This window comes from Perca flavescens, chromosome 8 (genome assembly GCF_004354835.1).
Source record: "Perca flavescens isolate YP-PL-M2 chromosome 8, PFLA_1.0, whole genome shotgun sequence".
NCBI lineage: Eukaryota > Metazoa > Chordata > Actinopteri > Perciformes > Percidae > Perca > Perca flavescens.
Genome location: NC_041338.1, coordinates 9,127,959 through 9,144,240, shown reverse-complemented (window position 1 = coordinate 9,144,240; position 16,282 = coordinate 9,127,959). Strand labels below are relative to the sequence as shown.

Sequence of the window (16,282 nt, the reverse complement as noted above, 5' to 3'; positions counted from 1 at the left end):
TTTGTGGACTGCCGAGGGCAAGAAGGGTATGCAGTGGGTGATTAAAACCGCCCAGAACATCATTGGTATACCATTTACCGAGCATTAGTGTTATCTGTGATGTGAGAGCCCAAAGGATATCAAAAGACAATACACACCCCAGCAACAGCCTGGTTACCCTACTGCCTTCTGGCAAGCAATTCAAAAGTATTCATTGTCATACCACTAGACTACAGAGGACCTTCTTTCCTCAGACTGTAAGACTCCTCAACTCATCCTGTTTTTTTCTTAAGTAGCATAAAGGGACTATAACTTCCATTTCCTTGTGCAGCCCTGTATTGTAGAAATATAAATGAACCTTAAATTTTGCTTGACCTTTTGTTCCAGTGGTGCATATTGTACTATAATTAAAAAAATACAGTTTAGTTAAGCCTTTATTTGGCAAAATGCATGATAATTTTTGTATTCATAGATGGAAAATCTTAGGATCATTATCTAGTCTCGGCCTTTGGAGATACATTACATTCACTGTGATTTAATTGCTAGCAATGGTCTCCCCAACTTCATCATGCTTGCTATCCATCAAACACATTATTTGTGGGTGGGAAGCCGGACAGGGATCAGGCCGTTGTTACTGCACTGGTGACTCCTACTGGTTGGTCTGAGAGGAGGAAACTCAGAAAAAGTGGGTATGAGTAGAGGGTTAGTTGTGCAGATGGAATTGGAAATTAGAGGAAAAAAGTGATGGTGGCTATGAATGCTCAAACTAGCCAGTAATATTAAACAACCACAGTTTGCTGCTGTTGAAAATGTTAAACCGTTGTGTTTTTCACACTTGATCCAGGGTTGAATTTCATGTAGCACTATCTCTGGCTTGGTTGTGTTTGCATTTCAATAAACTCAATGATTGTTTGTGGGACAACAGTGTGCCCAGCAGTCCTTCTGGTTCTGGATTGCCAACTTGTACTTGGTTGGAGCATGTACATGGAGGATAGCATGGACCTCCTGCACATATCTGTTAGTAGTGTAAAGTATGGTTAGAAGGACTACTGTGCACAGAAAATTGGAAGAAAATAAAAGATGAAAAATAAAACCTCAAAAAAATAAGGAATACAAGAAAAAACATAGTGAGTAGTGAGCACTGATGGGCAGTAATGCGTTAGAAGTAACGCGTTACTGTAATCCGATTACTTTTTTCAAGTAATGAGTAAAGTAAGGGATTACAATTGCAAAAACAGTAATTAGATTACTCTTACTTCCCCGTAAGCAGGCTGCGTTACTGCGTTACTTAACTGTGATTTTGTCTCGTGAGTGACAATGACGTATGAGCGCTGTGACGTTAGTGGTAAACACTGACATTTGTAGTGTTGAACAAGAGACAACATGGAGCGCGGGAGAGAGCAGGACCATGCAGCGTTTAATGCTTGGAAGTACCGACATTACTTTGAGTTTGACTCAAAGGTTAAAGGTGACAAAAACATCAGCGTCCGCTGTACACTCTGCGTGGGAAGAAAACTTTTATCTACAGCGAAAAATTCCACCTCAAATCTTAGCAAGCACCTAGCGAGCCGTCACAGGAATGTGAAACTCAGTGAAAAAAAAACTGAAACCCCAACTGACATGACCGCTGCTGCTACATCCACGGGGCTAACCTCCGAGGGCCCCTCTCCTGCTAAACAAGTGAAAATTGATTTAAAAGCGACAGGACTTAGTGCCGCTGAACTGAATAAGCTCGTCGCTGGCTATATTGTCGAGGACATGCTGCCAATTTCCACTGTTGACTCTGAATCGTTCCGATGCATCGTAGAAAAAATACCGACCAAACACGGTGTCAAGCTGCCGCAGAGAAAGTCATTTGCAGGATACCTTGAGAAAAAATACGACATAATGGAAGCTAATTTGAAGGCTGCACTCGGAGATGTAGACTTTGTTTCCACCACTGCTGACATCTGGACGGTGAATAACAAATGTTTTATGGGTGTAACAGTTCACTGGATTAATTCCACTTTACAGCGCAACAAAGCCGCTCTAGCATGTAAGAGAATTAGAGGCAGGCACACCTATGATGTAATTGGAGCAGAGATTGAAGAAATCCATTCATCATATGGACTGCATGGCAAAGTTGTTGCCACTGTATCCGATAATGCATCTAATTTTGCCAAAGCATTCAGAGTGTGTCAGCCCTGTAATTTGGAGTCTGAATCTGAAAATGAAAAAGAAGGTGATGATGAGGAACCAACTTTTACAGATGTCATAGAAGCTCTTTCAACCGCATCTGGTGATGGACAGTTTAGCCTCCCTCCACACTACAGGTGTGCATCACACACAATGAACCTCATTTCAACAAGCGATGTTGACAAACATCTAAATTCCTGTGCAGACACCAAGGCTGTATATAGGAGTAGTCTTGCAAAATGCTCTGCTCTTTGGACTAAAGCAAGTCGATCCACATTAGCCTCTGAACAGGTGGAGGAAGTCAGCCACAGGTGGAATTCCCTGTACGAGGCCATTTCCAGAATCATCACAATTCCGATGAATGAGCTGAATCCCCTGTGTGTAAAACTGGGAATCAAGTGCCTTAATGAAAGGGAGTACCTATTCTTACAAGAGTACTGCACCGTGATGAAGCCCCTGACTGTAGCACTGGACATCTTACAAGGGGATGAGTGCACCTATGGGGCTTTACTACCAACACTCACAAGCCTGATGTCAAAGAGACTTGCCCTGAAAGATGACCTCTCTAGAATGACAGCAGGCCTTCCAGATGTTATTGTAAAGGTAAGATTATTATTTGATAATTGATTTGGGTTAAAATAATAGAATATAATAAGGGCTGGGACTTTATCGCATTCATTACAATTAATTAATTACAGAAAAAATAAGTTATATAGTTATATCATATTGTATTTTACAGGCCATAAAGATTCGTTTTGATGCTGTACTGGATAGCCAAGAAGGACTTCTTACAGCGGCCACTTGTCCCAAGTTCAAACTTCGATGGCTGAGAGATGAGCGTAGGAGAGAGCATTTGAAGGAGCTTCTGACAACAGAGTGTCGTAAAGCTGCTTCTGCAGCTGACAATGCTAATGTGTCCCAACTGGCAGCCAGCCCTGCTGAAATGGATTTTTTTGATTTTGAGAACCAGCCCACAGAAAGCTTCTCAGCAGAAAAGGAAATAACTGACTATTTAAGGTCAGGATATGAGCTTGAGATTCTGAATCAGTTCCCAAACCTCAAAAAGATGTACATGAAATACAACACTCCAACTCCATCCAGTGCACCAGTGGAACGGCTGTTCAGTTTAGGTGGATTGGTGCTTTCCCCGAAAAGGAGGTTTGAGAAGCTTCTGCTGATGCGATATAACCACTGTTTCACTCCAAAAGAAAACAAAAACACATAGGGCCTTGTCAGGGTAGCCGTAAAATGAGACTGGACTAACAGCCTAAATGTAGCATGCAACAGCATTTTCTGTTTTGGTAAAGTCATTTTTACTCCTCTCTGCACTTTACTGTTAAAAGACGTAAATGTTAATAATTTGGAATACAGTCAGGACAGACTTTCATTTTAATTATTTTATTGCTGTATTTTATCTATTTGAATGAAGGATTTTACAAAAAATATTTTTATTTTGTATGCTGGAATATGCAGAAATATAAGTTAACAGAAGAAGGACTTCCTTTATTTCATTAAAATATGGTGGAATGTGCAGAAAATAGGTTTAAGTTCAACAATTTTCTTCAAGTCTGAGACTGTTGCATTTAATTTAATTTTTGCTTGATGCAATGTGCATAAAGTTAAAAGATTGAAACTAATAAAACAAGTTTTAAAAAGAGAATGTTTCATTTGATTAAATTTTAGATGATGGAATATGCCGAAAGAGTAGAATTAGGCTGAAAGGTCTATTGCTTTATAGCGTATTCAGGTCGTGCATCATGTTTTTGAAAAGTAACTAGTAAAGTAACTAATTGATAAAAAACTGGATTACTTTCTTGGAGAAGTAATCAGTAATCAGTAACTAATTACTATTTCCAAGTAACTTGACCAACACTGGTAGTGAGATATCTGAGACATCTTTCTCCATGATTTTTCTGAAACCTGAATTTCTGTAGACAGCACTTTTGTTTTTGTCCGTTCGGCTATCACTATTACAAACTGTCCAGTTTTATCATTCAACCACTGTTTGCTGCTGTTGAAATTTTAAATGATGGTGTTTTTGCACTGGGTTCCCCACAGATCACCTGTCAATCACACAGTTTTGCAACCAGGGGCAATAGGTTTCCCAACTACAGAGACCCAGGGTTCGATTCCTTGTAGTTGTGTCTCTGGTTCTGTTGTTATTGTTCTAAAAATGAATGTTCATAGGTGGGACGCCAGTTGGAGAGAAGGTCCTTGTTGCTGCATCTGTGACTAGGTGGTGGGACCTATAGCATGGGTTAGCATGAACCCGTTTTCTCTTTTGCAAATTTTGTCATTGATAGTGGCTGTCACTGCTCCTGCTTAAAAACTAGCCAGTTATATAAAAATCACTGTTTGCTGCTGTTTGGATTTTAAAATCACTTTCTGTGCAGTACAGTAAAAGTTACCAGACACCAAAGTGTTTGGAACAGCAAAGGTTGCTTAGAGAATATATAAAAAAAACGTTGCTTTAGATTATCTGAACATAATCATAGTGAATCATTACAATAAAGAAATAGTGGCCTCACGCTCATAGTCAACATTATTTATGCTAAGCATCTGAACCAACCTGCTTGTCAAGCATAATAAATAAAGATCTGTAAGCTTCTTTTAGGAGGTTCCTTGACGTAAAAAAGCACATCATTGGCCTTTTAACTCCTATTAATCAGAAAAACAGGGAGACTAGGGCTCATACATGTCTTTGGGTGCTTAGAGAGGCAATCATGACTTAGGATCACATTTGATTGTAGTTTTGTTACATATCAGGTCACCATCATTCTAGCAGGGTTTCCCGCAGCACTTTGCAGTTAAGGCGGCCAACTAAGCAACACACGCCTGCCGCCTTAACTACATCATCAAAAAAAATTAAAATAAAATGGGAATGAGCGATATCCGCCTTGTTACTCTGTCCTGTTTTCTCCCTTTCATTCCAAACCACACAGTTGACAACCTGCAGGTGGAAGCGGTGGAGACAGGCTCGGACATAAACACCGCTGTGTACTTGTGTCAATCTCGCAAGCGGTTTCAGGAAAGTGGCTGCATGTGTCCGACAATGCACAGAACATTAACAAGCCTACAGCTGTCCGCGGACACGGAATGCGGAAAGTGTGTCAGAGCCTCCCGGACAGTGAACTGAGACTCTCAGACTGTTTCTTTTGGAAGGCTGGCTGGCAAAAATTAGCCTGAGTTAAACGCTAGCTATCAGTAAACAGAAGTGACCTGGTGGCAGGCGTCTGGTGTGTGCACCAGTGTTTGTGTGTGTGTGTGTGTGTGTGTGTGTGTGTGTGTGTGTGTGTGTGTGTCAGCCCACCCCCGTAAGGCTCCAACATGCAGACAGCAGAGGAACAAAAGAAAGTAGCTGCACCTTTGCCAAAATGAAGACTGAAAAACAGAACTATGTTGGTACAAACATTTACTCGCCATGTGGCAGATAGCCACATAGATATAGATAGATATAATTTATTAATTATATATTATTTAAATGTAATATTTAGTGTTTAATAAATAATTGTTTAATGTAGTACAAAGTATGTAGTCTGACGGCAAACCCCACCCTACCACCTTAACTAACACATTTTCTGCGGGAAACCCTGATTCTAGTCTAAATCCTTGACGTTCCACTTCCGGGATTGCTCCGTTGCCGCCAGAAAATCTGACGGATTTCACTCATTTAGGCCAGATATCCGTTGCCTTGGGCTTCCTTTGTGTTGGCATTTTAAACTCCGATTGATATATGACGACTATGGTTAACCTTTTCTCAGATCTCTGCAAGGTAATTCCGGCAGCTAACTAGACTATCTGTCCAATCTGAGTTTTCTGTTGCAAGACTAAAACAACTTCTAAACATACACATGTTCCACCAAAACAAGTTCCTTCCGAGCCTATTTTGCAGCGGCACTGCTGCTTTTCTCCGATGCTTAGCACCGCCAAAGACGATTGTGATTGGTTTAAAGAAATGCCAATAAACCAGAGCATGTTTTCTTCCCATCCCTGAATGCTATGTGGAGTAGCCAGGCATTCCTCCAGCACTCTTAGGAGGAGGGTCTGGCAAAGCGAGACTACCATCATTCCAACTCCACACACATCCTACAAGTTCTTTCCTTTAAAGCCCTCTGCTTGGCTTATGTAATTGCCTCTATTTGAAACCTATGACTTAGCTGTGGTACTTAAACTGATTGGGCTTGTTTATCCCCAGCTAAATCTCAAACCCTAGATAATCTGTGCAGAAAAAAAAAAGATAATATCTCATGTCTGCTCATCTCTCCCCTTATCCAAACAAACTCTGCTGGTCTCCCTGAGCAATAACACGTTGCTGGCCTAGATAAATATGACCCACGTCTCACACTAAGACAAGGAGGGCTGGGAAAAACACACATGCAGATCCACACGTATACCAGCATGCACATTAGAGCTGTCAGTCTTCCTCTATAATACCATTTGAATTTCATTTGTTATTTTTTTTAATATTCTAATAATATTTGAATATTAAATGCCCAAATGCAGCCTGTTATAAATATGTACTACACTACTCAGGCTTATGCATTGTCAATGCCACTATAAGCATGTGGTTGTTGTTACACGTTCTGTCCACTAGTGGGACTAACAACATTAGCCTGGCCTTGAAGGAGATCTACGTCATGGCGCATTGCATTTCTGGCATGTGAACTCTGTAATGAAACATCATATAACAAGTGTATTGAAGCGGCTCTGATGTAAAGGCTAACGTTGCTCGGTTAGCACAATGACATCATGTTAACAAGCACAGCCGAAACAATTTGTCATAAACTAAGTAACAATAGTGTTAGCCACAATGCTAACAGCATTGATAACTAAGCCAAACGTTGCTGTCACTACTATTTTAGTGATTTATAAGCAACCTGTTTCTTGCAGATTGTCATGTTACTGAGGATACAGCTGTTAGAAGGTAATATGTGAAGTCAAAGCTAACTCTGACAACTGTAGGGAAGCTAACATTAACTTTGGCTATCTCCATGAAGCTCCCAGCTAAGCTCCTATAACTCATGACGCAGTTAGGAAACCAGAACGAGCTAACTATTGATAACATAAGCATTTTGGCTCGGTGGATGTCAATTTTAAAGTCATGTTAAAACTATTTTCCATCCTTCTTCCACTTTCCAGCCGCAACCTGTCACCCCCTGTACTAACATTACTCGTTATGTAACGTTAGCTCACAATGCCTTGTGTTTCTCTCTCCCGTAACTTATTGTTCATCAGACATGAGAAGAGGGAGATTAGCTAACATTAGCCAACCTATCTATAAAAAAAAAAAATCACATTTGAATAGTAATTTCAGCATTTGAATAGTATTGATTTTTTTTACTATTCAAATTATATCCGACTTTCGGAATTTGTTCCAAATGCCCTAATGCACATTAGGTGCATATAAGCACAAAGACACAAATTTCCAAGCAGACAATGACTGCAGACTCAGTGGGATACTGAATTGCACACACACAAATGCACACTCATAGACATACTCTCTAAGGTCTGACACATTAACACAGAACAGACATACTTTAATGGTAATAATGGGGAAAAACTATGAGCAGCAACTCTCAGTTGTGGTGTTTTAGTGAAACAGCAGGCGGGAACATTCCAGGACAGCTGCCAGAAACAACTGAGTACCAGAGAGTGAGGGGAGAGAACAGCTGCACGGGGAACCATAACTGTGTGCATTTGGCTCCTGTTCCCCTGCACAAAAACAATCATGACATTGCAAAAATAGCCGCAAAATAACTTGTGGGGAATAAACTGTCAGGAATATGAATTGTTGTATAAACTTCATTTTACATAAGTATTATTATTTAAACCTCTCTGATAAAGAGAGGCTGAGTTTGATGGATTGAGGTAAATCAGATAAAAAGCCAGCCTCGCTGTCGACCCCTTCATAGCAGCATATTTGTTAAATGAAATCATTCTGAAACTAATTTCTGATACTAGATCTATCTAAAGTTTTCAATGACAAAGAGTCAACGAAAGTACATATAACGTAGAGTCCTTATTAGGGTTGAACGATTTTTGAAAATAATCTAATTGCGATTTCTTTCAAAAATATTATGATTCAATATGCGATTATTTTTTAAGCTCTTTGTCTTCTGTATTATTCAACAAAAACTAGCAATAAATCATTGTATAGTATGAACAACACAAGATTAGATAGATTAAACAAAATGTTCTTTCCTGGAGGCTAGGTCTGTAGCCTATGTGATGATGAAATTAATTAGGTGATGCATGAATTTATATGAATGACATCTTTTATTTAACTACTTCAATCACAGTAGTATATTGAGCACTGACCAAGCCTGGTGTAAACATTCATATGAAAGTCAGAAACAAATCACACAAACTAAAGTGCAGATTGCAGAAAAATAAAAGCAAATGTGGCTTTACCACACTTAGTAGTATTTAGATTATTTAATTATTATTTACATAGACATATGTAAAAATGTGGATTGCACTTTTAACACTGTCTTTGAACTTTACTAGACAGTTAAATAAGTAAAAATATATACATCGGTGTATTTTCTTTTACTGCGCACAGAGAGGAGCTGCCTCCAGCCCCTCCCTCCCCTCATGTAGTTGCGTGCCGTGTGCATGACAGCGTCACCAACGTTGCACTTGCTCAGAGAGGCTATCGTTACGTTAGTAGTAGCATGCAGGTGTTGCCGTGGGATTAACTGTACTAATAAAACCGTTGAAACAACGTGGCCCCCGAACATTATTTATCAGAGTCTGGTTGTTACCCCTCTCCGCAGCAGACTCCTCCACTCCATATCTTTATAACGGAGCTAACCGGAGCTAACTGCTAATCGGAGCTAACTGCTAACTGGAGCTAACCGCTAATCAGAGCTAATCGTTGCTAACCGAGCCTTCAGTTCTCCGTGCCTGTATTCATTAACTGCATGTATGGACTGGAGACCGAATAAAAAAAGTTTTAAACTACAACTCAGAGTTGTTTGAATGACAGAAATCTGCTCAAGGTACGGCGTAGCGTTAGCGTGCTAAGTTGATGCTTTCTCTGCAGAGTGCAGACTAATTTGCTCTCGTGAGTCACGTGACCAAATCGCAGCCTTAGCGATTAGGAAATCGCGTTTTAACATATCGCAATATTATTGCAAATGCAATTAATCGTTCAGCTCTAGTCCCTATAACGTAGCATAATGCAGGACACATCTTTTTCATACAGTCAACTTCTCGACAGTGTTTTGACAGCAGCATCTCTAGAGACCCTAATTGTTTTCCAAATGTAGACATAGGTGTCAATTACAACTGTCAAATACACAACAAAAAGTTCCTGATGGATTTGCCAATATGCATTAAACAGCTTGCAAAGCCATAATGTCAACTTTAACTTTGTTCAAGCAACACTGTTCCAGTTTGTACTGCCTACTCCATAGTCTCTACCTCACTCAAGGTTCTGCTGGGACTCTGAGGTTCTGACTGTATTTATTGTGTAGGGTGCAGAAATCAACTAGAGCAGAGTGAGATGAGATGAGATTTCAGTGTGAAGTGTTTAAACCAAAAAGATACGGCAAGTTAGCTGCAATGTGTGACTACACAGCGTAGATATCTCAAAATTACCTTTGACTCAATTCAGACCAAACCAAGGTTCTACTGTAAGCTAGAAAACAATGTGGTTACCCAGTAATTTTTGTTTTCATACAACAAGCTGGTTTGTGAAAATTGATAAAGAACAATCACTATGAATTCTAAGCACCAAACTTCACTTAAAAACTTTTTCTAATTTTATCTATCCTGCTTGGGGAGCTCACTAGGGCTGGATTAAAAGGAAATGAGGCATGGAATGGGAACTGGTCCTATGGGTCTTATATATATTTATATATATATATATATATATATATATATATATATATATATATATATATATATATATATATATATATATATATATATATATATATATATATATATATATATATATATATATATATATATATATATATATATATATATATATATATATATATATATATATATATATATATATATATAATTATATATATTCATGAACAGGAGTGGATGGCTAGCAGAAACATAGCTCCTTGGGCAGAAATGGATAAAGAAAAGGGTCTTTTGAATGGCAAGTTGAGTTTCAAAGCCCTTCCAGATGGTTCTCTCCACAAGACTAGTAAATTATTTGCATTTACTGTTGAATTGAGATACCACCGGAGTACGTCTAGTCTCAAATACCATTTGATCATTACAAACTTTTAAAATATCCCTTTTAAAGTACATTTAGAGCAAATATATATATATATATTTTATATTGCTTTATATTGCTAGTTAACTAGGACACTCATGCGATAAAGTGGGATTAAAAATTGTAGTCGATTGACATTCAATCTTTGTTTCAAGCGTGAGGGCCAAATTATGTCTGTGGCTTGCAAGGATTGCTTCTAAGAGCGATCTGCACACTGTTTACCTTTTCCTGCTACACCGGGACTTCAGCGCGAGACTACAGCTATAGCCTTCTCTAACACTATGAGTGTGCAAGCCACAGACATCATTTGGCCCGTTTCCATGTAGTTACATAGTCACTGATATGGTCATAACCACTACAAGTTTTCGTTGCGAAGGCATGACCTGTCCTCTGGAGGACATAGCCAGACCACCGGGAGCTATTCATGTTGCACAGACATTTTAACTGCATTTTGTGTCTGTTAAGAGGCACAAAGGCACTCTAAAACTTGCCCAGACAACTGCCATTTTAGCTAAGTGGAAGCTCATAGATGTAGCTGCAGCTACTCCGTGTTGACCGCACCGATTTTGACTGTACTCGCATATTTATAGCGATCAAGATTAACGTAAAAATTGGCCAGAACTCTCCTTTAACTGCAACAGCCGCTGAAACAACTGTGACCTCACGGTGCTCCGTACCCAGCTCACCGTCACCTTTTGCTGGCTCCCCTGGGGCTGTCCGCTCTCATCCCGACGAAGCCTCTTAGCGGGATGAGGCAGACGGACCAGGGTGCACTTGCTGGCTACCTTAGCATTGGATTAGTCGACCACCCATACAGCTGACATTACGTGGTGAATTTTTCGTGTGGTGGCCCAGCACTGTTAACCATGATCAAAACAATCCTACTAGAAATAACATTATGAGCATGTTAAACTTTGTTGTCACCCTATAACGTTACCGTACGGTTTAGAGACTAAGCATTACTAAGAGCCACTTGGCAACGTAGTAAACTGGAATGACAGTCAATAAATTACGTTTCTACTTCATTAATGTGTTACAAAGTGGCATGTAATTAAAACAAAAATTATGCTGTGTGGCAGAAACAATTACATATTACTGTTAACTGTGCATATTTCTTTGACACTGTATGATTTACAATTACTCTCTAACGTATCATTTGGTGTTTGTGGGCATTTCCTGTGTCACTTATGATATTCCTGCAGCCAGATTACAAAATCCAAAAATGGTTTGGGAGTAGATGTACAGTTGAGGTGTCCATTGACTTCACTCCACTGTCCACATATCTTTGGCCATATAGTGCACATTACACTCAATTAGTTTATTAGGTAAATGTAGCTAAAACTAATAACAGTCTAATAGTCTTGCAACAAATCCAACCTTCATAGAGAGGTGTTGATTCATCTTTATGACCATTGTGGATGTTGTAGCTTGTGGTGCTGTTACAGACAGATAAATAAAGGATACTATTTGGATTAGGGGACTTTTTGAGCAATGCTTTTTTCTTTTAATAATTTAGTTTGTGTTAAATATCCATTCTGGTTATTTACTTTTGTACAGAGTTTTGTTTTATGTTTTGTACTCCACAATGTGTGGTCTAAGAGTAAATAAATAAATCTGAATTGTATTGAAATATGTATTATGTTAATAATATAATGTCCACCACATTTATGACACAACAAGAATGCCATTCTGACAGTGTAAAACTTCAATGAACTTAAAAATATCCCTGTGGAGTTTTCTTCTAAACAAATACAAGTACTTGTATAGTCAGTACCAGCACTTCTGATATTTGTCCACATGAGTACCCATACTTCTTATTGCGTACCGCCATATTGGATAAACATTATTGTAACCCTGGAGTAGGCTACTGTGCCACTGCCCGACACAGAGTACGGCCAGTGCACGGTAGCCGGTCCGCCTGGGGGTAACTAAATCCTGCACACCAGACAAGCAAGCCACAGCACATATGGCAGGTGCAGCCCAGGCAACTGTCGCTTTTGCAGCAGAAAAACATTTTGACAAGTTGTTGTAAAAGTAGTAGAGAGCGTGCACAGAAGGACAACAGCCCTGCACGCTCCCCTTCTCATCACCGGGGGCGCATGCCAGCTCTGCTTGAATACATCAGTGGCCCCCAACCTTTTTTCCTTGCCGCCCCCCCTACTCATGTCTAAGAAAAGCTGAGCCCCCCCCGAAACCGAAGTTGAGGTAACTCTCGAGCTAGAGCCTTACTTTCTTTTTTGATACAGAGGAGTTATCAGCACTTTTTCGTGATGCCATGGCGGCAGGAATAACGAGGCTGATAGCAGCTAGCAGCTAAAACACGGTTTTAATGATAATTGTAACGCTAATACTTACCATCAGGAATTTTACGGTGGTTTATCATTAAACCAGTAACCGTTTCATCCCGTGTGAATGAACAATACCAAGTAAAACACGGACCCACTTTTAAAACATTGCTCCATAGTGGTCAAACACTCCACAGGCTACCTTAACTTAATGTGTGCTTAATTTTCATCATATACGAAAGCCACACAAAAACTCTTGAGAGACCCTAAGACAAACAGAGTTGTCCTCATATCAATATAGAATTTTTTTGCATGTAAAAAGGCTGAGCCAGCTTCTGGATTGCCTGTTCATCCACATACCAGAAATTGATCACTGTAGTTTATTTCCCTTTATCATCAATGGAGTGGTGATTGGGCGCATGGGGTGGGGTGGGGTGGTGGGTACAGATGTAGGTGTTTTGTGTGCCTTATATATTTTAATTGTGGCAATGTTTAAAGTTTGTTTTCATGTTTAAAATCCCTTCTAGGGACGGGCATTGGAAATTAGCAATAGCTATAAATGCTGTGATGCTGTACATTGGAAATTTGTGGCACAAATGTCTATGTCTAAGCATCTGTCCCTATTCAAATAAACATGAAATGAAATGAAAAAAATACACTAACTGAATGTAGGGAAAGCAGCATTTCTACACAATCTCAACAAACATTATTTCTTTTAAAGACAGTGGGCTTGTGGAAACAATAAGCAAAATTTTACTGTTGCTACATTAAAACAGCTTCCTGCTCTTTTTGGGGAGAGTCTGGTTAGGCTCACCATGTGGAAACAGAGCTGCAGATGTGTGTTCCTGTTTACACAGAGCAGGAGGTAATTGAGGAAGTCTGGCTCAGGAGCACTCAGTGGGAGCTGGGTTACTACTGAACCAAACATCTCACATCCCTTTCCTGCTTTTTCTCTGTTTATATCTTTTCTCTCTGTCCTCACATGCCTCTGCCTCTCTATCCTCCTCTGCCATCTCCTTCCCTCTCTCCTTTTGCTGGAGGACATATTTGCAACTTAGTGGGAAATATGCCATGTCTGCCTCACCCGAGAAGAGCTGCACCAAAGAGGCAACTAGATTCTCTTTTCTTCTCCACCACAACAGGAGAGCTCAGTTTTCTGGCTTCAACCGAGGGAGCTGTTTGTGTTTGTCAGCAACAACTCCTTTAACCTTCATTTCAGAAGAAAGCGGGAAGCAGTACGTCGATTCCCATGTGCATGCAAATGAGTTTAGCTTTTGCTAACTTTCCCAGAAAACTCAGAGCACATTCAGTATTCAGCAATTCTTCCTTTCCTCTCCACACTTGCTCATCCTTACCTGGAACTGGCCAGTGTAGTCGTCGTCTGTGGTGCCCTCTCTGCCCTCCTTCAGTGCGATAAGAGTGAAACCTCTGAAATAAGCAGGGCTGATTGCCAGGAGGATCACTGTTAAGGAGGAGAGGGAAGTGTGTTTTTAATACACAGAGATGCTGAGCAGTGAAGAGGCACAGACATGGACACATCAGGGGCACGCCGTGTGACGCAGGGTCACTCTGGATGATGCCAAGGAAACACACATGACAGCAGCATTCCTGTGAGCATCAGTGTGTTGTGGTAGAGGGAGGGATGTATATAGAGGCTTAGCATCTCACACTAGAATAAAAGAGAGCCTGTAAATCTCATGTCGGGGGTATGGTACGGGGAACCAGCCAGGAACGGGACCCATTTTTCATGCCATCAGATTTATCTTAAGATTTGTTCCTGGCGCCGAGAAGGAAGATGTCAATATTTTCAATTGTATCTTGTTTCTAAAAAGTGAATTTATTTGCTACTTAAAGGCTGTGAAGGCTTAGGGAATAACTTCTTTTTCTTTGTTGATGTCCTTTACAGGTTCATAATAACTGATTAGAATTAAGCCCTGGTTGCTAAATGTGGCATCACAGCAAAACAATTGAATGATCTGGAATATGATGTCAGACCCTTGATTTCTGTCTTTGTTTTTGAGGCCTGTGTCAAAACTGGAGAATGGCAGGTCTTGTTAAAACCCCCCAGATTGTATTCCTGGAGTTATTTGAATTTGTATGACTAAAGTTTGGATTTTAAAACAGAGAAAGTGAAACAGCTGTATTTCGATTGTTGTTGGTTTTTGAAAATGGCTTAGTGTTAACTTCTGAACTAGCCACACATCTCTGTGAGTAGGCAAATTCACCAGGCATACCCAGGGGTCAGCATAATTAGAGCCAGATCTGGATGTATGTGTGTGTGTGTGTGTGTGTGTGTGTGTGTGTGTGTGTGTGTGTGTGTGTTGTATGTGTGTGTCCCCTTGCTTGCAGAAAGAGGAGAGGAAGTGAATATAGGTCAGACATTATAACACTAAGTAGCCTTATCAAACCACAACTCTCCCTGCAGGAGCCAGAGGAGGCAGACTAACTAGTTTGGAAATGGTGTCCTCCAGACTTCAGTTTCTAGTACAGATTTAGATTACTATGGCTATTAGTTGCAATGTTAGGTGGTTAAACTTACTCAAGTTTTCTGGAAACATAATACAATAAAGATTACAAGATAAACACTCCACTTAATTTGGCGCAGGTTTACGCACTGATTGCAAGATGGGACTGAAAAAACTCTACCTCTGTAGGTGCTGCCCGGCTGATAGGTTTCCGGGTCCCCCTCCACTCTGAGTCTGAACTCATGGTGCCCATCCCTCCGAGTCCCCTGGGTCTGCGCCCGGATGATCCGCCCGCAGTACCCGTCCGACTTGCCTCCGGAGGGCTCCTCAACGAAAGCGACAGCGTTGCACACGAAACTCGAGACGAAATAGTACTGCAAAAACAGCGCATGTAAATACATTCCCATTTCGGAGCCCGGAGATAAGTGTACAATTGTAGTTATATCAAAGTAGCCTACGCCCTGTGGAAAGGCGAAACAGCAGACAGAGGACCAGTTCCAGGCCCTTCCTCAGGAACTCCCACCAAACTACAGCAGCGTCACAGTCAGTGGTAAAGGTGAAGAGAAGGAGACGATTCCATCCTGAACTGGAAAGAGCGCGTCAGAAGCGCACCACGTTTAAGCGGTGCTGAGCTGGGACAGAAGAGAGAGGAGCTGCTGTTGCTGTTTGCGGATCAGTGTGTGGTGTTGAGAGAGAGTATGGAAGCAGCGGGGGCCGTAAAATAACCGAGCGCGGGTGCACGCGGATGTCTCCTTGACTTGAGGCGAGGGAAGGTCCAAACTGTAGCTCCGCACTGTAATAAGAGCCAGCCCTCCCCTAATACACAATCATAGTTACACACACGCATACAGTAGCTTACACGTACTGTGTGTGTAGAACTCACACGCGGAGCTGCCTTTTGGGGAAACATACAAATGTTCTGCTTGTTGTTCAACGGCAAATTTTAGGTTTAAAGATTTTAAATCTGTTTTGCTGTTACGTTGTCACTTAATATCACTGAATAACAAGCACATAGTACCACTGTTCGATGCTCTGAAGTTACAAACGACAAAGTTGCGCTTTCTAGATATGAGCATGCACCAGAATACAGTCTGAGCTGCGTGCTCCTCTCATGAGTGCAAAACCGAACTTCTAAT

General features: G+C 40.6%; 1 protein-coding gene across 3 annotated transcripts in view; it reads right to left on the bottom strand.

Annotated features, from left to right (window-relative positions):
• The window catches only part of LOC114560050 (spondin-1), a 290,808-nt gene extending 274,868 nt beyond the window's left edge, over positions 1-15,940 (bottom strand). For 2 of the 3 annotated variants that reach the window (XM_028585198.1, XM_028585200.1), the window contains exons 1-2: positions 15,328-15,940; positions 14,037-14,143 (exon numbers count right to left, since the gene is read on the bottom strand). In XM_028585198.1, the coding sequence (XP_028440999.1) occupies positions 14,037-14,143; positions 15,328-15,553 (333 nt within the window). In that variant the 5' untranslated portion in view covers positions 15,554-15,940. The remainder of the gene's footprint in view (positions 1-14,036; positions 14,144-15,327) is intronic. The other variant, XM_028585201.1, reaches the window with a different exon arrangement.
• Positions 15,941-16,282: the final 342 nt, after the last annotated feature.